This window comes from Mustela nigripes, chromosome 6 (assembly GCF_022355385.1).
Source record: "Mustela nigripes isolate SB6536 chromosome 6, MUSNIG.SB6536, whole genome shotgun sequence".
Taxonomy (NCBI): domain Eukaryota; kingdom Metazoa; phylum Chordata; class Mammalia; order Carnivora; family Mustelidae; genus Mustela; species Mustela nigripes.
The window spans coordinates 59,002,386-59,027,515 of record NC_081562.1 but is presented as its reverse complement, the minus strand read 5'-3'; the positions used below and the strand labels follow the sequence as shown (position 1 = coordinate 59,027,515).

Here is a 25,130-nt window from a genome sequence, read left to right as displayed (position 1 = left end):
ATAACTTCTTCTTTATCCATTCATCTGTTGTTGGACATCTAGGTTCTTTCCATATCTGGCTATTGTGGATATTGCTGCTATAAACATTCGTGTGCACATGTTGCGGGAGGAGTTTAAGTTTTTATTTGAATTTCAGTTATTTATATACACATAATATTATATTAGTTTCAAATGTTTAAACAGTGATTCAGTGAGTTCAAACCTCACCTGGTGCTCATCACAGGTGTGCCCTCTAAACCCCATCACCTATTTCACCCATCCCCCAACTCCTCCCCTCTGGTAACCACCAGTTTGTTCTCTATAATTAAGAGTCTGTTCAAAAAAGTTATTTGTAACTGAAATTTAAAAAAAAAAGATTTCCTTCTTGATTTTTTTTCAACCTTTTGCCACCATTACCCCAACAATGATCTGGGTGAAGGAAGATAACTTTTTAGGAGACCCAAAGCTTAAGCTATAGTCTCTCTTTAGGTAACCTCTCCTTAAATAGGATAATTTAAATGCATGTAAGGGACTTTGCCAAGTAGGAACCATGTGACTTGGTAAGATTATTACTGTTAAAAATAGCCAACCTGATTCAGTTCCTACAAGTTAGCCTTTTACATACATTATAATATTACATATGCATTATAGCAAGTAAGAGCCACAGCACCTCTGCAAGTGAGTAAAGATATTATTCCCATTTTGTAGAGAGGAACACTGAGGCTTGGAAAGTTTAAATAACTTACTTAAAATTACAGAGGTAGTGAATAGTTGACCTGGGATTTTAGCAAAATCTTGTCTCATTCCAGAACATCCTCTTAGCCTCCATGCTGACTTTACATGATAAATTCAAGTTTTCTAGGGGGAAACTAATGATTTATGTAAAAATCACAGGATCATAGACCTTATTACTAGACTGTCATATTACCTCTCACCTCAATCCAAAATTAGTAAGAAGTATTCACATTGGGGTGAAATTTGGGTGAATATATTGGGACACTTAAACCACCAAGTAATTAAATTTTCCTTGTAGCTGTTAAAGAGTATGTTTTGCCATATTTTACTCCTTTTAGAAACATGTAAATTGTAACATCATAGTATGCCTTACTGTAGTAACTTTAACGAAGTCAACCCCCAATTTTGCCTTTATCAGTAAACTTTCTTTGAGGTATGATCAACACTAATTTGAATAATATTCTATGGAAGTATTTTACAGAGAATGTTCTAAATTTTTACTTTCTCTTTTCCTTTCAGTCTCTGTAATATACAGATTTGTTCCAAGTACCATAAGAGGAACTTCTATGAACTTTTTGACACTATTCAATGGATTTGGTTGTTTCATGGGGGCATTGCTGGTGGAGATGGTGTATGTCATCTCAGAAGGTAAAAATAGGTTCATGGTATGCTTACATATATATATTGATTTGATGACTAGAGAATTGGGAGACAAAATCTTAAAAGAAGGGCTTTGCCAGTGTAGTCTTTTTTTTAATTGATCCACTTTTGCAATTAAGATAGAATTAAGATAGGAAATAGACTCTTGCTGTATTCATTAATTTCTAGGAATTGTTTTTCTTTTGATAGGAGGAGGTAATTACAGAATGTCACTTCTCATGAGACCCTGTCTGCTGTCTTTCTTTAGTGTATTATATTCTTATTAGATCTTTCAGTGAGGTCATATTCAATAATGCCTCATAACTGGCAGAGATAATCTTCAGGAAAGGTAAGCCCTATGGAAATGTAGGCGAATGGGGTCTATGGATGATCTTTTTTCCCTGTGATTTTCCAGAAATCATGTCTACGCAAACCAAAAGAAGCTGTGAATTGAATAGAAAATGGTCTTGAAAATTTTTTCCCATAGTAATTGATCAGGAGATACACCCCATCTGAAAAATTCACATACAACAAAAAAATACTACTCATACGTGTGCTGACAGAAAAATCAACAGAATGACAATGATTAGATGTCATGGTGAAATGTCTCTGGCTGTATTTTAAATCCACAAGCTTTTTCCTTTATTTGTTCTAAGATGTTAACATGGCTTAACATTTTTTTAACATTTACTTTTGCTTATTGTATTAAAATACTACAAGCTTGTTCTCTACTTTCAAAGGTATTTACAGTTGTGCACTTAAAATAATGTAAAAAAAATGTTGGTTTGGGATCTCCTGTAACAAATTTAATTTACATAGTTTCCAACTATGGAAAAATTAACTTCTATGAATGAGAAACTCCTTTTAACACTATCTACATTCAAAAAATATTTATGGATGACCACTCTGTTCCAGGGACCATGTTGGATAGTGGGGATACCATGACAAGGAAATAAACACTCCCAAATCCTCACAAAATTTTCAGGGGCATAGGGAAGAAGTAAAATTAAGAAGGATAAATTTGATGATAGGTAGAGTAGAATTCTAGGGAACAAATGTACAATCCTTGATTGATTATTAATAAGATGAATTATTGCCCTTGTCTTAGTTAACTGAGAGAGTGGAACAAGTGTGTATTGCAATACTTCTTGTGTGCCGGGCTCTGTCCTATGTGGAATTTGTGAGATATGGTTCCATCTCTCAAAGGATGAAAATTCAAACTGTCATAATAATTCTGTGAACAGCAGCAAGTTGTTGGCTGCTCTGGTGGTTAGATTCTTTATGTATAAACAAGGAACAAAGCACTGGTATTAGAGTTTTATAGGATAACCAGGAAAAGTCTTACCTATATCTCTACCTAAACATCTTTCATGCTCAGCATACGTTTATTTTCTTCAATAGTACTCAATGAAGATGTTTCTGAAATTTTTTTTTTAAGATTTTATTTATTTGAGAGAGAGTGAGAGTACACAAGCAGAGGGAGCAGCAGGCCCCCCACTGAGCAGGGGGCCAGATACAGGACTCTGTCCCAGGACCCTGGAATCATGACCCAAGCCAAAGGCAGACACTTAACCAACTTAGCCACCCAGGTGCCCTGAAAATTTGCTTTTAAGAATGTCTATAATCAAACCATATTTGACAAATTCTAGAAGAACTACAAAGTCAAATATTACTATCAGTTTATCTTTTATATGAATCTACTTTTTTCCTATGTATGTTTGAGAAACATACCCAGTTAAACTGAGCATCACAAGACTATGCTCACTTGAATCATTAGCCATAAGTTCAAAGGTTCCCCAGAACGGCCGTCACTTCTGATAAGCTGGCTATAAATGTGGAGGTCCCCCCAGAGCCCCTTCGATTTGACAATTTGCTAGAATGACTCACAGAACTCAGGAAAGCACAGTACTTATGATTACAGCTTTACGGTGGCAAAAAAATACAAGTCAGAACAAGGTCTAAGAAGGTTCCAAAAGCGAAACTTCTCTCTTCAAGGATGCAGTGGCCAGCTGGTGCACCAGTGTGTTACAATATGCAGAATATGGCCAACCAGGGAAGCCTCCTTGAACTTCAGGGTGTGGGATTTTCATTGAGGTTTAATGATGTACCCAGCATTGATTGCACCATTGACCATGTGATTGAACACAGTCTCTGGGCTCTTTGCTCCAGAGTTGGGCTACTGCATGACGCAAAGCCTCAACCCTCTAATCCTGGGCTTGGTGTTCCTGGCTGGCCAGGCCCTTTCTGGGTCATTTCTGTAGAATTGACCATCAGGTGAACCTGGAGGGCCCCACCCTGTATAACAAAGGCATTCCATTTACTTAGAAAATTCAATGGGTTTAGTGTTTACCAAACAGGACCCAGGACAAAGGCCAGGCAAATTCTCTATTACACACAATTATTCGTATCATCCACTTCATTGAAAACCTACATTTTTCTTGAGAATCTGAATAATATGATAGGAACTCTTACTTACATTATTGCATTTATTGCAACAATCATATAAAGGCAAAGTTATCCTTATTTTTGAAATGTAATCAAAACAGAAAAAAAAAAAGCAAAGTGGTCGTGTCATCACAACTAGTATCTGACAGAGATCTAACCCTTTCAGTATTCTGAAACCAACATCAATATTGCTTTTAATACACCAACAGCTATTACGAGTCACACGGTGTGAGGGCTTTTTTAATGACAGTTGTTAGTTCTGAAAAACAACCTCCTCGGATGGGGGTCGGCATGTTGGATATTACTGACAATATTCTAAATATAATAAAAGATGGATAAACAAAAGTCTATATGATTTTGGTGGAGTTCACCAAGGACAAATGGTGAGGACATCTTAGCCACATGGGTATGAGTGGAATGCTCTGTGAACTTGTATTCAAGAGAACACCATTTACATTACTACTTATTATTTCAATTTACTTATTCTTTTAAAGCTTTTTAATGGTGGTGGTGGTGTTCGTGATAATATTGTGTTACATTAAATCTTCTCCCAATAAGTTAGAATCTTTTTTAAAAATTTAAACTCAATTAGCCAACATGTAATACATCATTAGTTTCAGATGTCGAGTTCAATAATTCATCAGTTGCATATAACATCCAGTGCTCAAAAAATATGGAAATCTTCACAAATTTGCATGTCATCCTTGCGCTGGGGCCATGCTAATCTTCTCTGTATCCTTCCAATTTTAGTATACATGCCGCCAAAATGGGCACCCAATAAATTAGAATCTTACAATTGGATGTTAACTTCGGAGGCCATCTAGTCTAACATTGTACCCAAAACTAGATGTACAGTGTCACCTAATACCTAGAAAATTTCTCTGCTTTGCACGTAACCTTGTCTGCCCATCTGCTAACAACTATGTTCCACAGAATAAGTCTAATTTTCTATCCACATACCAACTCTTCCAACATTTGATAAGTATTCAGAGAAACAATGAGGTATAGTGTTCAAATCCAGATGGTCTGGAAATGTGTTCCCAGTTTCTGTGCCGGTAACAACAATACAGAGTTCATCATGCTGTTTTCAGGATTAAGTAATTAATACACACAGTATGTGCTCCATATAGATGGCTAGTGCTATGATCTAGTACTATGGCTTCTAGGATTAATCTTTATCAGCCTGGTGTCTCTCTCCCTTTCTCTCTCTGCATGACAACAGAGATTGTGTTGACTATTTCAGTAGTTGCATTGTGCTTATGGTCATATAAAACCTGAGGCTTTTTAAAATTTTGTTATCAGTTGCTCTCAGTTAAGTTTCACTCATCCTATCACAATTTTTTTTCTGATTAAATGCAAGACTTTATCCTTGATAAATGTCAACTCACCATCTTAAGTAACGGACATTTTTAAAAACTTGATTCGGTCACCCAGTGAATTACTAATCTTTATTGCTTTACTAGCTTTGTGTAATCTGCAAACTTAGTAAGCAAGTTCCTAGAATTCATCCAGGTAATTGACAAAATTGGTGAATTGGACAGGACCAAAAATAAGTTCCCACAGACCTCACTCACTGCCAGTTATCAACTAATCTTCCCCTTTTGGATGTAATCAGCTCCCACTTCTAATTGCTATCATTCAGCCCATGCTCTTCTCCATCTTTCCCTAAAAGACGTCACGAGAGACTTTGTCATATGTTTTTCTGGGAGCAGGATATATCTATGTTTGTGATAATCCCTTTAGCCATCAGAATAGAATTCATCAAGAAAGGAGATGATGTTATTTAGAGGATTTGGTTCTTGTGACCCTAACTTGGCTCAGGTGACTAACAGGGCCCCTAAAAAAGAATGATCCTTTGACTTCCAGTAGGTCACCATCTTCCCGAAGACTGTTTTCTCTTATTTGAAAAAGGGAATACTGCACTCCATTTTTCTCAGAGATAACGAGAGGATAGAATTAAATAGTACATTTGATCATTTTCATACCAGAGGTTCTTTTAAATAGAAAATTAAGTCATATATGATATAGTAGCCTCTCTGGTTAAAAACAAGACCAGTCTTTCAGTCAAACAACCAGACCAGTTTTTTTGACAGAACCGACCAGAGCGACACCAGCGCTGCAACTATGTACTTAAGCCTCCCACACGCCTCTGCATTCCATTTAGCATATAAGATATTTTAAACCTTTAAGGATTCATGTCAGCTGAGCATGTGTGTATGTGAGTGTGTAAGTGTTGGTCTATGATTGGGAGAGATGATCAGCTCTCACAGTCTCCCAGTCTCCAAGCCGCATTAGTCATTTTTAGCACCATGATGGAGAATGGTGTGAATGCGGTAAATTCAAAAGATTTCTCAAAACTTGACTGTGCAGACAGATAACTGTTAGAGTGACATTTTCAGTACAAGTGAGAAAACCGATCCTTCTGGGATCTCTAACTCCGAGTGCTTTAAAGGAAAAGATACAAGACTAAACCCATCCTCCTACACTAATCATTTCAGGAATAATTTCTCTAAAAGTAGCAATGCTAATATGAGGGAGTGAAAAAGTCAGGCAAGCTGCTTATTTCCACTATATCCCATTAGCAACCAGATCAATTTTCTCACACTCATGGGTTCAAGCTTACCTTTTGACAAAAATAACAAAACAGAATTCAGTGGAAAGTGACATCTTAGTTATGGACGTGCAGGTGATTGAAAGATCCAAAGCAAAAATGTCTACGGGAAAAAGCATAATTGGGCAGAATCAAGAAGGGGAGGAGTACATCTTCTTGTCCCTGTTAGTCCTCCTCCTAGAGTTCAGGAGAAGAGCAAAGGATTTAGCTGTTTGATTCCCATCAAGATCATTTTAAATTAAAAATGTGATCGTTTAAATTCCTCATTTGAATGTCTGTGGTTATCGAGACCATGGACAGCCATGTCAGCCTGAATCACAGAGTCACTCTTGAAAGAGGAATTTACAGTTGCAGTAAACTTGAAAGAAAATATTTATACACCTGGAAAGCTATTTAACTGGATTCCGTGGGTCCGTGTTTATTTTCCCAGAGAGATTTCTTTCAAATTCATGCCAGTGCCTCAGGTCCAGCCTCACCTGGATTTCGAGATGAGATTTTTAGACCTAAGTGTTAAGGCCAATTTCATGTTAAAACCTGTTTAACTATTAGGTTCTGCTTAGCCAGAGCAATTCCATATTGCCTAGGTAGCCATATTGTTGTTTACATCCACGAACTTCATTCCGGGAATAAATGCCCCAGTAGTTCCTGGTATGGTTCCGGGTATCCATTCTGGGGGTAAACACCTTAACAATAGAAGCCACGTACCGTGGGTCTGCGGTTATGCCCTATAAAACCAGCCTGTGAGATCGGGAGAGGGTCGCTCTCTTCGGAGGTGGCCCTGGCCGGTCAGTCTGACTTCTAATGCTTGGCATAGAACAAGGCTTTGCATAACTTTAACTTTGTCTCAGTCTCATTCCTTTGATAACGGATCCCAACACTAAGCAGGGAAAGAGGCCTGCTACTCCATCATTTACCTTTAGCTAGGCCATACGCCACCTGCCTATCAACTAGATCAACTGACAGGCCCCTGCTAACTCTCACAGGCAAATCCTGCTCACTTCCTCAGTCAGAAGTAGATGCAGAATCTTCCTCACACAACGAGGTTATGAATCTCAGATACAACTTATCCTACACCCCCCAAACTTTGGCCCCCAGAGACCCTTGGAGCTGCTCCAATGCCTCAGGGTTCATAACAGTACCAAAGCAGATTTCAAAATACCCTTAGACTATGGGAAACAACTATCCACTGCTATTGGCTCACAAGAAGAAAGAGCAGATTTTTGAGCCAGACAACCCCAAATTCAAATTCAACTCAGCCCTTAACAAGCTGTGAAATCTTGAGCCCATTACTTCTCTGAGTCTCAATAGCTCTATCTCTAAAACTGTGTCACTAAATAACTTAACTTCCAAGATTTCTATAAGGACTAGAGGAAATAGATATAAAGCATCAGCGTAATAAAAGTGCACAGAAATAATGATTTATATTGTTGTTATTGTAAATTGATTGGGATCTCAACTTTTTCCAAGTGAGCTAGGATTATCATGGATATGATGATCTGCTGTAGCACTCCAATAACTCTTCAAAAAAGAACGTGTTCCATAAATGAGGATATTGGGTATCCTATTCAGCTTCAATTCCAGCTCTGGATTGGAATGAGATGAAATAAAGCAATACTCTGAGATTCTTCTTGGCCTCATGGACCCCTGTCATTAGCGGAGCTTCCTTTGTATTGAAAACATACAACTCTAGATGAAATTAGATATGCATTAGTGCTCACTCTAAGAGTGCCTGGAAATAGTATTGACGTTGACACTAGAAGGATGAGTGCTATTTGGCTTGGTGAGCATAGGAGTAAGTATTTGTGGCAGAGACTACCTATACCAAGGCCTGGAGGTAAAGAATTACTGGGCGCATCAGAAGAACTCAAAAATCAGTGACCTGAAAATAATCAGCAAATGGGAGGAAATCGCATGAAGTCAGGTTGAGCAATTAGGTGCAAAATTATGCAGGACCTTGGGCTTATAAGAATTTTTTAAAACTTGAATGCAATATGAAATCATAAAGGCACCAGGCAAGTGACATGATCTATTTGTTTTGAGATCACTGTGAATGCATTATAATTTAGAAGGGGGGAAAGAATGGTTTGGGAGAAGCATACAATTGAACTAACCCCAGCAAGTCTAGAGGAGGGATGAACTAGGGAAGAAATAGGGAGATGGAAAGAAATGAATGGATATAAGCTTGATGTTAGAGGTAGAATCACCAGTGCCTAGTGGAGTCAAGAGGTGGTAGGATGCAGAAGAGAGGAATGGTATCAAGGAAGCATCCAGATTCTGCCAAGGGCAATAGGATGGACAAAAATTTCATTTACTAAATGGAGAACACTAGAAGACAAATGGATTGGGAAACTTGTCACCTGTTCATTTTTTAACATATTAATTTTAACATACCTGTGAGACATCCAAATAGAAATATCTAGAGCTCCGTAAAAAGATCTGCCTTAAATACATAAATATGAGAGTCCTTGGCACAAAAATAGCATTGGAACCCGTAGAAGTAAATTAAATTACCTAGCATAAATATTGAGAATGAGAGCAAAAAGGAGCCCAGTACTTAGACCTGAAAAGCCCCATATTAGAGTTTAGTTGGAGGAGGAATGGCCTGCTGAAGAAAGAAAAGTAGCAGCCAGAGAAGTGTGCGTGTATATGCATATGTTTATTTACTGAAGATAAAGGAGAGGATTGTTTCAAATAGGAAATGATAAACCGGGTAAAATCTTACTGTGAGATCAAATAAAATGAAGAATGGAAAATATCTATAGATTTAGCAACAAACAGTATGATCACTGAAAACTTTACCAAGAGTCATTTCAGTGGTGAGAAGGGAATGAAAACCAGTTTAGAGTTGGGTGAAGAACATTTAGAAAGTGAGTAAATAAAGGCTACCACATTTAAACAACTTTTTAAAGGAACTTGGCAATGAAGAAGATTTAAGAGATAAAACGGGGGCTAGATGGGAATGTGGGTAGGTTTGCCAGACTTAGCAGATACAAGTATAGGACACCCAGTTACATGTGAATTTCAGGTAAACAATGAATACTTTTTTTGGTACAAGCATGTCCCATGCAATATTGTGGACATACTTTACACCAAAAAATTATTTGTGCAATGTTTAAGACACGGTTACCCTAAAAAAATAATTCATTGTTGTTCTGAAGTTCAAATTTAATGGTGAGTCCTGTATTTTATCTGGGAGGTGAGGTGGGAGTTAGAGATGCTTTTTTATTTCGAGAGATACTTGAGCATATTTTTTAATATATATTTTTTAAATTTTTAAATTTTTTTAATAAACATATAATGTATTATTAGCCCCAGGGGTACAGGTCTGTGAATCGCCAGGTTTACATACTTCACAGCACTCACCATAGCACATACCCTCCCCAATGTCCATAACCCCACCCCCCTCTCCCGACCCCCCTTCCCCCAGCAACCCTCAGTTTGTTTTGTGAGATTAAGAGTCTCTTATGGTTTATCTCCCTCATGATCCCATCTTGTTTCATTTATTCTTCTCCTACCCCCCAAACCCCCCACGTTGCATCTCCACTTCCTCATATCAGGGAGATCATATGATAATTGTCTTTCTCTGATTGACTTATTTCACTAAACATAATACCCTCTGGTTCCGTCCACGTTGTCGCAAATGACCAGATTTCATTTAATATTTTTTTTAATTTTTTTATTGTGCTATGTTAGTCATCATACAGTACTTGAGTATATTTAACTGAGGAAAACATCTGGTGATGGAGAAGCTAAAAATGTAAGAGAAAGAAATGGAGATTAAGATCTTACTGGAGGGTGGATCCCCGCACTCATACAGAAGAGAGAATGGGGAAGATGGGTGCCCGGGGAAGCAGAGGTGTGGTTCTAGTCTTGGAAAGATGCTGGTACCTACCTTTCAAGACTCCTGGGTTTCTTTATGACGTGGGCAGCCAGCCATCCGTGAGAGCAAAAGGGGGTTCAGATGAAAATGAGGAATAGACAGAGCAAAGAGCTAAGAACATGTTTCATACCAGCGAGAAAAGAGGATTTAGAAGAGAAGCGTTAAGATTGCCAGCAGTGTTGAAGGCCCAGTTGATGCTGGTAATCACGAAGAGTGATACCAAATGACCAAAAGCATGATTTTGTCCAGTGGTATTCATTCAGATGTCCAATGCAGTTATGAAGCTGTCTGGTAGATTTTTAAATGGCCTAAAGAACCCAGAACAGGAAAAAAAGTACAAAATCTTTTCTTGAATTAAAGTAATGTGAAGTGAATCTTACATGCGATTTCCCTCCAAACCTGCAAAAGAGGGGGATGGATCTCTTTTCAAATTCTGAAATAAGTCTATGTCATTAGCTGACTGAAGTTACAAATTAGAGAACACACTGTACAAATAAGCAGATATTGGGCAAAATCAGTTCCTGCTGTATCCATGGTGTTATTTAAACTCACCATTTTACTATTTTAAATAGCTCCACTTTGAGGTTGACTTATAAATTCAGTTCACAAATCCGTACTGGGTTCCTACTATGTGCCAGCCCTGGACAGATAGTGAATTAATAATACCAAGGCTGATGTTTAATTAACAAGAAGAACCTTATAGAAATATTTGACACTCAAATTAATATCAGATATATTCATTTGACTAATGCTATTACAATTACAGTTCATAGCTAATGGCATTATCGGGCTATTATCACAAAGCATTACCTCTCTTCTAAAACTCATTTCCATGATAATTCATTGAAATCATCATGAGAACACACTATCTTGATGGGTTTTTACCTCCCAACGCTCTTCAACAGAATGAACTCACCCTTATAAGAAAGCCTGTTCTCCCAAATATCACCCATGCTCATTCTTTCTGCAGTTCAGGTGAACAATGCACAGCAATTTCTCCACAGCTTTGAAAGACACAGTGTCCCTTCCTGGAAACAGCCACCTAACTTCATTTTTATCCACAATTCCCAGGAAGTACAAATGCAAATTAAAGTCTCCACATGCAGACTTGTTATGAGAGCAAGGTATCAAGCTGTGCAGATTTGGGGCCCAACCTCAGTTCACCTATTCAATCAACAAATAATTATTCTGTCTCCTTTGCATGACTCCAGGCAAACAGCTCAGCCTCTCTGTGCCTCTGTTTCCTCGTCTGTAAATTGAGGGTAATCATAATTTGGGTACTTATTAGACGAATACGAAAAAGTGGTAGAAAAGCCAAAGTTAGCATATAGTTGTTAGATATTATTTCCTTCAGGTATCATGAAAATTAATGTGTTTTAAAAATTAACTCAGGTAGGAGAGCTATGAATCTCAAATGAAGCATTTAAATCAGGTTACTGAAAGGAAGAAGGAAAGAAATTAACATTTATTAAGTGTCAGTTATATGCAGACCTTGCTGTATGTATTTTGCAAAGATATTATTTCATTAAATCTTCACAACAATTCTTTGGGGGTGGATGTTTGTAGCCTCATCATTCGTAAGAGGAAAGTGAACAGAGAAAGGTATGTCAGTTGCCCAAATCTTACAGCAGGGGTGGATGCCTGATTCCCAAGCTCCTTTTGCTACACTAGAATTTATTTCCCATGGCACAGAAGCAGGTCCATCCTGGAGAATGGCTGTTACACGTTTTTAATTACATACTTCTTCGCACATAGGAAGCGAGGGATAAAGTAAGGTATAAAACCCATTTCTGTTCTGTCTCAACAACTCTGGACGTTTGCTAGATCCCCAGCATTACAAAAAATAACTGAAAGGGAAAAAAAAAAAGATCTAACAAAGTCTGAGGGGGAAATAATGGCTCACTGTGCCCAACAATCATTTGAAGAGATTCCAAAAGGCACATTTTAATATTTTCAAAGTCCCATTGCATTCAAAATAAAACAGTGCTAGTACAAAGAGGAACTACGGAAACTTCCTCCGAAAAGACATAGCAGAAATACACCTCCAATCAAAAGCAATATGCCGTAGCCCTTAAAATAATGCATGTATATTTGAGATATTTGGTAATCCTAGGGTTTCAGTAGGGAAATATAGGGAGCTATCACGGAAGTTGAGTGAATCTTGGGTTTCAGAATAGACTGTTTTTTGTTACTTGGGATGTTGTGATTTCCAAAATGATATCTTAGGACAGTTGTAGAAACAGCACCTAACTTGCGAACTGGAGCACAAGGTTGCTATTCAATACTACAGCTGCTGAAAAAGAGTAGGTTGTGATGGAAGACCACCCTTTTCCATTGTTTTATCAAAAACCGGAAGTGATTTAGGGAAGTCAGCTTTTCCAAAAGTATGCTTGATGAAATGGTTTTCAAAGATTATTTTTAGCAGTAAAGGTAATATGATGAAATAAATCCAAACTGTAAAGGAGCAGGGGAAAGACCAGTAAGAGGATGACAATTACTGTTTGGGTAAATTCTTTCCCAATATTTTTTTTAATTTGTGTGCATGTGTGCATGGGTATTAAATTTATAGAGATTTTAAATGAAATTGGGGTCTGAATAAACTCTGCTGAATTCTCAATAAAATAATTATATCAAGTTCCCACTTTTTTCCCCTTACAAGTATTGTGAGCATATTTCCATGTTACTTCAAATTCACACACAAAAAAAATCCCTCATTTTTTTCCCCCCTAGAATCCTGGAAATGGGATTACTCATTCAAAAAGGATAAACCTTTTTTTAAAAGATTTTATTTATGTATTTGACAGAGAGAGAGAGAGAGATTGATCACAAGTAGGCAGAGAGGCAAGCAGAGAGAGAGGCGAAACAGGCTCCCTACTGAGCAGAGAGCCCAAGGCAGGGCTCGACCCCAGGACCCTGGGATTATAACCTGAGCTGAAGGTGGAGGCTCAACCCATTGAGCCACCCAGGCACCCAAAAAATAAACATTTTTTTAAAAAGATTTTATTCATTCAGTTGACAGAGAGAGAAATCGCAAGTAGGCAGAGGCAGGTAGAGAGAGAGGGGGAAGCAGGATCCCCGCCAAGCAGAAAGCCTGATGCAGGGCTTGATCCCAGGACCCTGAGATCATGACCTGAGCCAAAGGCAGAGGCTTAATCCACTGAGCCACCCAGGTGCCCCTGGATAACATTTTAAAGACTATTGAGAAGTAAAGACAAATTGTTTTCTAAAAGGCTGCATCAATTATGCACCACTGCAGTAGAATAACACTTGTTTCAGTGTGTAAGCTGCAGCCCTGAGCATAATCATATTTTGGTTTTTGTTAATATGATTGGAAAAAATTATATTGCATTACTACTTTAATTTGTATTTTTCCAAAATGGAAAATTGAAATTTTTAATGTTATGAATACTTTGATCTTTTCTCATTCATAGAATGCTTGATCATATTCTTTGCCCATTTTCCTTTTTGGTCTATTTGTCTTTTTTCTTTTTGAATTTTAAACAGTTTTTTAACTTTAGGGATATTATCGTTTAGTCAAATTTATTGCTAATATCTTCCTAGTTTTAACTTAACATTTTAATTTCATAGATGAGTTTGTTTTGTGCAAGTATTGCTGATACATGTGATGAAATCTATCAACCTTTTCCATTGCGATTAATATCACTGCATTTATCTGTGGAAATTTCAGTAGTTTCATATTTCAAATATAATATTCTCATCCTTGTGGACTTTACCCTGTAAAGTGTAGTGGTGGTGTAGGTACCCACTTATTTCCTTCAAACAACAAAATTTCACAGCATAACTCAATTTTATTGTGGGAAAAATTAGTTAATCTGTAAGTACTCCACAGCCATAGGATAATCAGAATGTAACTAATCAGTAATATATACTTTAATATATTCTTAGTTCTTAGGAGATTCTTGGGCTATTTCAGGATTACCTTTGAGCTGCCTCTTGATTTATGATATATATTACCTATCAACTATTACTAATCATACTTCTCCTATGGTTAGTCTTCATTTGTAAAAATCTTATTTCCTAGGGTGTATATTTCCAGATGGATTTTAGAATCATTTTATCAGTTTTCCCCAAATCTTGTTTTTATTTTAATAAAATACGTAAAACTTGTTCATTAACTTAAAAAAATAAAACTTTTATAATCTTTTGTGTTCTACCTAAGTATATAACACAATTTTTTCTTTATTCAATGTTAAATAATTCAGTTCAGTAAGATTTTCTTTTCTTCATATATCCTGAACATTTCTTGTTGGGCTTATTATAAGCATTTTATGCTCTGCTTCTTTTTGCTGTTATGAACCGACTCCTTTACCCTCATTACAACTCGCTGACATAATCACTATTATATAGGGGGATTATTAATATTTATGTCTGTGCCTTGCATTCAACTTCTTAAACTTTCTTAGTTAATGTATGAGAGTATTTTAGCTTACCTTAAGTTTACAACAAAATTATCTAATCTTAATTATAATTTTTTTAAATCACTTTTTCCAATATTAATTCTTATGTTTTGCATCTTTACCAGGACATAGAACTTCAGAGCAATGTTAGTACCAGAAGACAAGTCACATTTTATCCTGTTCATAATCTTCATTTGAATCTCTTTTATTTTTTATTAAGCCTATCTGTAGGTTTATCAAGATAATAGTGAAGGGTATTCTTTATCAATGTACTCTTAATCCCCTTTACCGACTTCACCCATCCACCCACCTCACCTCTGGTAACCACCTGTTTGTCCTTTATAATTAAGAGTCTGTTTTTTAGTTTGTCTCTCTTTTTCCTTATTTATTCATTTGTTTTGTTTCTTAAATTCCACATATGAGTGAAATCATATGCCATTTGTCTTTCTCTGACTGATTTATTTCACCTAGGATTATACTTTCTAGCTCCTTGCAAATGGCAAGATTTCATTCTTTTTTATGACTGAAAAATGTTCATATATATATGTATATAATGTCCACACACACACACACACATCTTCTTTATCCATTCATCTATTGGTGGACACTTGGGTTGCTTCCATGGTTTAGCTATTGCAAATAATGCTGTTATAAATGTGGGGCACATGTATCCCTTTGAATTAATGTTTTCTGTTTTTGTTTGTTTGTTTGGTAAATACCCAGTAGTATGATTACTGGATTGCAGGGTAGTTTTTATATTTAGTCGTCTTCAAAAGAAGAGTTTTATCGAGAGACAGTATTTACCAGTGAAGAATTTATGTGGATTCCCTTAGTCTCCTCCCTTTCCTTATTTTTAATAAAGTCTTCTGTGAAAGTACACCTATTAAAGCCCCAAGTTACTCTGAGGAGCAGACTGCTGGGCTGGAATGAGAATTTTACACCATTTTCTGATTGTCCAACCATCTGATCAAATGATGTGATTGTAAACTGGTCTCAAGCATACATGACTCTTGGATGCTCCCTAAAAATCACATTCATGTGTAATGTGTTTCTTGGAGAGCTATGCTACATGAATGCAGTGTGTCTTGCTGGTCATGCTCCCACTACTTCATGTCTTATGGTTTAAGGGGCTACTAGAAGCAGAGGTACTTGGCGTTGGGTACTGATTAGAATGGAATATGGAAATGCTACTTCTTCCCAAAGCAGTAATTATGCATTAGAACAACAGCAGCTACCAGTATTCTCTTTAGAACTGACCTTGATTTCTGTGTAGGGGTATGTTCTGATCACCTCCTATTCACCAGCTTGGTGTAGGAAAGAGATCCTCAACCTAAATGGGCTAAGATAGCTGATGGCATATGACACCTGATGCTGGGCAATGGACTGAGAGCAGTTTATTAGTCACATATACTCATAGCCCAGGGCAGGGGAATGTGCCATGCAGGGCCGTATGAGGCTGCACTTGGGAGTAGAGTAAATGATGATCTGCGGAGGGCAGGCTTGGTAGGAACAAAGCAGTGAGGCAGCTCCTGGGTCCTGCAGGAGGATGTGATTGTTTGAATAACATTGAAGGCTGATAGGGAGGCAAAAGCTTTAGGGCTAGGACCAGTACCAGGCACCTGGTGTGACTAACAGGGGAGCTAGCCTTGTAGGGGACGGTGGAGGAGGGGGGACTTCCCACTGGGTGGGGAGGGCATCTGAAAGAGCAGAGAAGTATGTGCTTACGACTTTGGAGCCCTGTGAGGCTTCAAGACATGAGGGCAGCACATGAAATTTGGGGCCTCACAATGCAAGACATAAGGGACAAGGATAAAGTATATTCCTTTTTCATACTAGCAACTTTGTGTTGTTTACAGCAACATAATTCTATTAGCATCAATGGTGGCTTTAGCAGTGCAGTTGTAACAAGATGAGAGTTCTACTGAGCCATGCCTCTACTTATCTCTCTTGCCTTTGCTCTTTAATCCGTAAAATACAAGAACTAGTCTAGATAATTCCATAGTCCTTTTGTCTTTAAAATGGCCATGATAATTTAAAGTAAGTAAAAACATTTTACTTAGTATTCTTAAGGCCTAACACTCCAGAGTAATTATCTTTTTGCATGCCTGCCCTACCAACCTCTCTGAGCTCTTTTTTCTTAAGCAATTTGGAATGCCCATCTCCTGGTACATGACAACTTCCTAGCAAATGATTTTCAGATGAACAAATAGATCTAACTGAACAAAAAATATTTGGGGAACTTCTGAGTCTTGCAAAGTATTTTGTGAATGTTCTATTACTCAGTGGCCCAATGCTCATTACTAAGTAGGCTAGATATACTATTAAAGTACTCAACTAGGGTTCACTAAGGCACTTCCTGTCCTCCACTGTTGAGGCATGCATTTTTTCTTGTGTTTTTAACCTTCCTACCCACCCAAACTAAGATCTGGGGAAGTTTAATTTGTTCCATTCTAGACCTTAAGTCTTCTCTTTGTCTCCTCTTGCAAGGATGCCCCAGATTTCAATCAGCTACTAGAAATGTCTGATGAAAAATGGCACAAATGTGAATTACGACAATAAAAGTTTATAAGCTACTAAAATAAAGTTATAGTACCTAAGAGCTGAGTCAACTGACAATGTTAAATGGAACATTTTACAACCAGTCCTGGGACAATGATTAAAAAAAAAAAATGGCACATGAAGAACATGAAGAGATATCTGATAGGAAATGGGTCCAACACCAAGCTCAGGCTACAGGATTTTGTATATGCATATGCCACTTATAAGGTGTGGTGGGTGGTGATAATCTCAAGTTTTGGAGTGCCTCCTCTGTGTCCAACTCTTGACATCTATTATCTCTTTTACTTCTCATAACACCTCGGTGAGAAAGGTGTTGTCATTTTAGAGAGGAGAAACCAAGGCTGAAATGGTCTGATTGGGCAAATGCCCCAAAACAAAACTATTAAATAATGGAGACAGTATTTGACTTCAAAAGTCTCTCTGCCATGCTCTTTCTTTGTCTCTTCACCCCCAAAGCTATCTCTTTACATAGACTGATAACTCTATATTAATAAAGCAAATTTTAGGTTTCTGGAACTATCTCTCTGTCCAGCTTGATGCCAGTCTATGAATTCAGATCATTTTTCTCCTTACCTTAGAGCTCACCTTGTGAATTAGCTACATAGGGAATGTAAGCTTATAGCTAAGTAAGGCAAAAATACAGAGCTAGCGGGACGCCTGGGCGGCTCAGTTGGTTAAGCAGCTGCCTTCGGCTCGGGTCATGATCCCCGCATCCTGGGATCGAGTCCTGCATCGGGCTCCTTGCTCAGCGGGGAGCCTGCTTCTGCCTCTGCCTCTGCCTGCCATTCTGTCTGCCTGTGCTCGCTCGCTCTCTCTCCCTCTCTCTCTCTGATAAATAAATAAAATTAAAAAAAAAAAATACGGAGCTAGCATGAGGATCAGCATTAGGAAGGAAGCTGAACACTGAAAATGATATTTGAGAAAGACTATAGAATTTGAATAGGTAATATGTCAATCTTTCATTTTATTTTTTAAATACTCCACTCACGAAACGTTTTGTGTTGCTCATAAATTCCCACTGCCTTTCCCTAACCTTTCCAGCACGACATCTTCCCTTCATGCCTCACGCCCATAATTCCATCTCCCGGCACTTCTCATTTATGTCCACCAGAGCACCCCTAGTGACAGTTCCAAGCACATGCTCATGGGCAGGGCGAGCTGGTACCATAACCAGATAGGCTGGTATGTGCTGTCATTGCACAACTATTTTTTTTTTAGAAATATTGTGTTTTACCGATAAAGATCTTACAAAATTTATATGCTTCTCCCTCATCTAACTTTGTTATAATATAAAGATAGCCTTTTCAATTACTTATTATGGATCAAAATTCATGCTCCAAGAAAAATTAATGTCATGTTAATTCTGAGGCTTCACATACTCTGTGCAAACTCCTCTTAGTCTAGCCAGAGAAACACAGTGGTAAGATGGTCTAATCACATCACATGCAAAGTGCTGATGTGAAATGAAAAGGACAGAAATAAGATTGGGATGTTAATTCAAGAGAAATAAGGAAATAGGACTGTTTGAATAAGCTTAGCAAGGGGGTTTAGTTCTTCCTGAAAATATGTGTGATGTCATCTCACCTTACCTTGACTTCCACCCCTCATTCAAGTACAATCAAATGTGTAGTTTCTAAACACACGTGCACACCCACCCACCCAGACACACACACACACACACACACACAGAGGCTACATAGGCCCAGACACAGAGGGAAACATTCTATGAAACTACTCCTGTCAAAGGAAGGCATTATGTCAGTATAGCAATAACACTATACATTTCTATTGTAATGGAACACAAATGAATAAAATGGGGAAGTAGAACTTACTGCATAGATTTCAGCTCAACACCACATTTCAGTTATAGGTCCAAGACACAAGCTAATTTTCATGGTTGGTCCAAAATAATAGTCATTGTTAAAGGACAGAAGAGAAACAGCTTTAAATGGGAAGTGGCACCATGAATCACAGCTGTCATACTTATGTACTTGCTGACTATCAACCCTGAACAGAGCATTTAATTCAAATTTCCATTTAAAAGTATGCACTGTCAAGGGAAAGGCCAAGAACCATTTTCTAGTTCAGGAAGCAACTCACAACCCATGTACCAAAGATAGCACTGGAGATCAAGTCTTTTGGCACGTAGACTGATTGCTCTAGGCCCACACCCCTTTTCACAACCCACTGTAGGAACTGCTCCTACAAAAAGAAGAAAATGCCAAAACCTTGGCATCTGACTGCTCAAAGAAGATTAAGTCCTGTATTCATAATGCATAATTTTTTTGGTAAATATTGTGCCCATTCAGAACTGCAATTGATTATAAGCTCTCTCCGTGAAGATAGATTTGGCTTTTTGAACAATCTTTTTTTTAAATTTTTTTATAAACATATAATGTATTTTTATCCCCAGGGTTACAGGTCTGTGAATCGCCAGGTTTACATACTTCACAGCACTCACCATGGCACATACCCTCCCCAATGTCCATAACCCCACCACCCTGTCCCAATCCCCCGACCCCCAGCAGCCCTCAGTTTGTTTTTTGAGATTAAGAGTCTCTTTTGGTTTGTCTCCCTCCCGATCCCATCTTGTTTCATTTATTCCTTTCCTACCCCTAATGCCCCCCACGTTGCCTCTCCACTTCCTCAAATCAGGGAGATCATATGATAATTGTCTTTCTCTGATTGACTTATTTCACTCAGCATAATACCCTCTAGTTGAACAATCTTTTGAACATTATGTGATACTATATATCTGTATTTGTTAATACTAAGATCCCCTTGTTGTTTTAAAAGTACTGCATAAAAATAAGTGTTGCATATATAATACATTATCTCATATTATGTATTAAATAGTAATACAAACCCACTGAAGGAAAATAGAGAAATAGAGATGATACATAAAAGTATGGATCTGGATATGGAAAGGGAGAGAGAATTATAGCAAAGATCCAAAGCAAAAGTCAAAACTTAGCAGCAAAGTAAAAGCAATTACCTTGAATCCTAAATAGTTTCATATATACTCATCTAATGGTTTTGTATAGAGCAGTTTGACATCATAAGAAAGTGGGGTTATCTTATTTGGAAGCATTAATTTGAAGGCATTACTTATCAGGTCAAAAAAATACCTTCATGTCAACAAGAGATTGCAAGTAATTTGACCAACAGGGTCTGTGATATTACAATGAGGTGAAACTGGATTTACCCAAGTTGCCAAAATAAAGTAACATCTGGAATCTACATGTATTATGTCACTAACCTTACAATTAGAATCTGCAACAGACTATCTAGCTGTGGCAAAAAGTTTTCATTCTTTCAGTTTATATTTACTGACCGATTCTTATGTGTCAGGCACTGTTCTAGATACTAGATCGATAAGGATGAGTAAGATACACCTGCTTGGTTCTGGTAAATTAGCATAATCAGGGTTACTTTTATAGCTCAGTTCTTCTGAACTTATATTGTGTTATGCAGATTCAGGTTTTGTGACCTTCAAAATATTTGGGGTGCTTTGCTTGTCATTTTACTGTTAATTAGAGAATTAAATGAATTTTAACAATGAGTTTCAGATGAGCTTTTTTGCTTTGTAGATATTACTGAAGCGAATAAATCTCTATGAATAGTGGAATGATAAAACATTCACAGAAACTTATAACTCTGCAGTTGAATAACAATTACATTTTGTTCCAAACAGGCAATTGGTTTCCAAACACATTAAACAAAGGCAATTTAGAAAGCTTCTTCTTCTTTTTGGCATCATTAACGTTGTTGAACGTCCTGGGATTCTGGAGTTTCTCACAAAGGTAAGTGTGTGGTAAGACAGCAATTTCTGAGCCCATGAAATATTGATCTGGGAACCATCACCGAGCCAACAGGAATCCTGTATGCCATGACTGGACAAATTAGCATATTAGCGAAATTTAACAGATTATGCAGAGCAAGAAATTTCAATTTAGGCTTCACTTTTGCCATTGATCCTTATAATAAAATAGTGTTTTACTCGATTCTAAAACATGTTCTGAAGGAAGATATTTTTTCTCCATTGTATAGTACCACTTTAGAATTAGAAATAACCATATTGATAATAAGAATGAATGAGTCATTATCATTAAAAGCAAATATCATTAAACAAATAGCTAGAAATCTAATGATGCTTAAGATTTGGATTCCATTCAGGCCTTTAAATCAGCAGTGACCATTTCAAGGTCAATAACAAACTGCCAAATCATTTAGTCAGTCACCTGAGACCATTCAGTGGCTTAATATGCATCAGCTACCATCCATCCATCGCCAGCCCACCTCTCCCTCACTGACATATTCTTGGATAGCTGTGTACTTTCAAGCAAATTATCTAACCTCTCTGAGTCTCTATTTTTATACTTGTAAAATAAAATCAAGAATACCAGCATCTTGGGGGCTTTAGGGGTATGAATTTTGGTAAAGGGCCGAGCACCGTGTCTACCACACTGTGGAAACGACAGAGATCTTTATTTTTCTCACTTTCCTCCAGTCACGTATCTATTTAGTCAAATTTTATCCCATCATTTTCACTTCTTCTTTGCCTATTCATTGAATAAAACTCTGTTGGAACACTGGTCATGTGATGGGCACAGCAATAAACTAGAAGCACATAAAGTCAGTATGTCTATAAATGTTTATATATGCTCTTGCTTTCATGGAGCTTATGGTCCAGTATAGGAGAGAGGCACTTAAATCTCACGCAAGGCAGAATTAATGACAAAAAGCAAAAGTCTGAATTTTTAAATTTCTTATTTTCCAAAGTATAGAAGTTATCAAATTAACCCCTCACCATGTATAGTTTCTCTCTATCTCATTCTTGGGTTGAAAACCAAAGCAGAATATCAGGGAGTCTTGCAGAAGAATCCAACAGGAATGTCCTCAGCTTTGTAGCAAAACAGAGTCATCAGTGAAAACGGAAGGTGAAGGCAACTCATCTTTGCCGTCCATCCGTTGCCTCCAAACACGGAAGTGGTGCCCATCTGCCAAGTCTCATAAACCTGCAGTTTCTCAACTTTTACTTTTTCTCCCACTGTAAGATTGGACCCTTGTCTTTTCATAAAGTAATTTAAAAGGCAATCTTTCGAGTTATCCCAAGTGAATCCAGTTCTACAACTTAGCTGTACAAACATGAGCAAGGCATTTAACTTTGCTAAGCCCATTTCTTCATTTGTAAAATGAAATAGGAAGAACAGTAATTATGCCATAAAGCTGTTGTGAGGATGAAAAAATGCTCAAAAATGTTAGCTTCAGTAATAACAATGGACTTGTTCTTTGTTTTATGCCCCCTTTCTTCCTCCTTTTTAATTCTTCTTCTAGACTCATGAAGAGGTATGGCCAAGATGACCAGGATTATGGGCTGAATTCATGGACGAAATAGCACTGGACCTAGAATCTATTAGCTCAGGGATTTACTCATTCATTCATTCATTCATTCATTCAACCAATATACCAAGCATTGTTCCAGGCACTAGAAAAGATAGAACTGAAGAAAGCAGTTCAGTCCAGTCTACATGGAGCTAATACCTAGTGCTCAAGTTAAATTATTTAAGTGTGATTCTTTCTCTGTGATTACCGAACATGTGAGTTACTATAAAGAAGGGAAAGATGGTGGAATGGGGTGCAGAGAAGGAGGCAAGAACAAAATTGTACAAAGCACCAAATATTGGAGGACCCAAAGATGAGAAGGGACTAAGTGATATAGAAATAAATCTGATTCTTAGCGTATCTTCTCTAGTTTCCTATGCTTTTTCCTCCTTTTTCTGTATACTTTTAAGGGAAGGGGGAGAAAAGAGAGAGGATAAAACAAAGCAGGAAGGGAGGAAATCAGTTTTCCAAGTGTTGAGCACTTCTTATCTTGGGCAGCATGCAAGACAAATAACATGTAATCTCCACCTACGTCCCTGCTACCTAAACCCTATTATTTTACTTTATAAATAAGAAAACCAAAGTGAGAATCTAGGTAGGTAAACTAAGTTCACACACCTAGGATTGAAAACCAAATGCGTTTGTTTATAAACACTTTCTTGTATAGCATGCTATTTCTAAGTGCCTTAGGGGAGCACTGATTCCAAACCTAGGCTCTGCAGACTACTATTCATATAAACCCCAGGGAAGTTATGTAACCTCTTAGAACTTTAGTTTCCCTATCTGTGAAATGGGGATAATTTCATCCTTCCAGGGTTATAATGAGAATTCATTAAGTTAGGGTGGAGATAGAGCCCTAGCCTGGTGCCTGGCCCTTAGAAGACACTCAGGAAAACCAGGTGTTCCTTGGGTCAGGAGTAAAGGGCACACATTCTAGAAAGTATGCATGGACTTCTTCTTTGATAATGGTGTTTTCCATATAGCTTCAACACCGAATTTACAAATCCCCCATGCACTTGATGAGCCCTTCCTGAGTCCTGGCCTCCACAACGCTATCAAGTCGATAGGGTTTCAGACTTTCCAGTTTGTCTTTGTCACACTCATTGCAGGTTGTAAATGAGCGCCATCTAGAGGTCTTTATGAGACACCTTAACAGGTCCTAAAACTCCTTTTGTCATTTTATAAAGACTGTTCCTGGTGAGCAGTGCTCTTAAATAATCATCACGGTTGTGCCAGTATCTATGGGCCCATAATAAAAGGTAGACAAGCACAGGAAGAAAGCAAATGATTTATCAAGTCATCTACATCTGGTCCTAAAAAAAGCTTTCTTTCTTTATTTTTTAGGTATTGTAATCTAAATCATTTTAATGCCCAGAACATCAGTGGAAGTAATCTTGAAGAAACACTTCTCCTCCATGAAAAGTCTCTGAAATTTTATGGCAGTACGCGGGAATTTTCTTCAAGTATCCATCTTTGGGAGACAGCCCTATGAAACTATGTTTGACTCTACCCATCTTATGAGCAAAGTAGTCATTGTTTTCTTCTGCTGAACATCTTAAGCTTTTTAGTTTAAGAACTAATACATATGGGAGGGACTTCATGAACAGTATCTGTGTACTTTATTTATAAAAACTAATTATGACTCCTCTAGTAAACTATTGTGCCTTTTGCATTAACACATTATACATTACAGTTAATTTCAAAGTCTATGATTACTCCATGACAACAAAGTGACAGTTTCATGTGCATTACAATATTTTACAATTTTTTGCAATAATGGTTCAGCCACTAAGAGCAATAGAAATGCTATTTGTTAGTTTTAATGTGCTAATATAATCAAAATAATTGTATGTTAACATTCCTTCTTTCTATATATTTATTGAGCACTTATTACATGCCAAGCCTTGTATCATATACTATGTCTGACTAATAAATCTATATGTCATTATATTGTATTTGATCTCGATGTCACACTATCAAGATATGAAGTAAGGAAATTTTCTCTGAGTTGAGAAGCAATGTTAACTAAAATAGAGGTCCTTAACAAAGAAAGAATATTCACATACTGAAGAAGTTATAAAATAAAGGTAAATGATAGAATGATTGAAGAAAAAGGAAAACTGGAGAAGGTGAAACAAGTGTTGAGAAGGTAAGTGATAAATCAAATAGAGAAGATTAAAGCAATTCCCTAGTCTAGAGATGTCTGGGTGGCTCAGTGGTTAAGCAGCTGCCTTCAGCTCAGGTCATGATCCCAGAGTCCTGGGATTGAGCCCCAGGTCAGGCTCCCTGCTCGGTGGGGAGTCTGCTTCTCCCTCTGCTTGCTGCTCTGCCTCCTTGTGTGTGCGCACACACACACACTCTCTCTCTGTGTCAAATAAATAGATAAGAAATCTTAAAAAAAAAAAAAAATTCTCTAACCCAATTCCCATCTTTTGGTCTTCAGTGCTACCAATTCAGACCCATTCACAAAATCGTCTTC

General features: G+C 37.5%; 1 protein-coding gene and 1 non-coding gene across 2 annotated transcripts in view; one reads left to right on the top strand and one right to left on the bottom strand.

Moving 5' to 3' along the window:
• Window positions 1-24,143, top strand: part of SLC15A5 (solute carrier family 15 member 5) — an 80,148-nt gene extending 56,005 nt beyond the window's left edge. Inside the window, exons 7-9 of the mRNA XM_059404768.1 lie at window positions 1,234-1,362; window positions 20,961-21,069; window positions 23,996-24,143. Of these exons, the coding sequence (XP_059260751.1) occupies window positions 1,234-1,362; window positions 20,961-21,069; window positions 23,996-24,143 (386 nt within the window). The remainder of the gene's footprint in view (window positions 1-1,233; window positions 1,363-20,960; window positions 21,070-23,995) is intronic.
• On the bottom strand, window positions 4,466-4,572 carry LOC132020973 (U6 spliceosomal RNA). Its single transcript, XR_009405165.1, has one exon. It is a non-coding gene; the product is annotated as a U6 spliceosomal RNA (small nuclear RNA).
• Window positions 24,144-25,130: the final 987 nt, after the last annotated feature.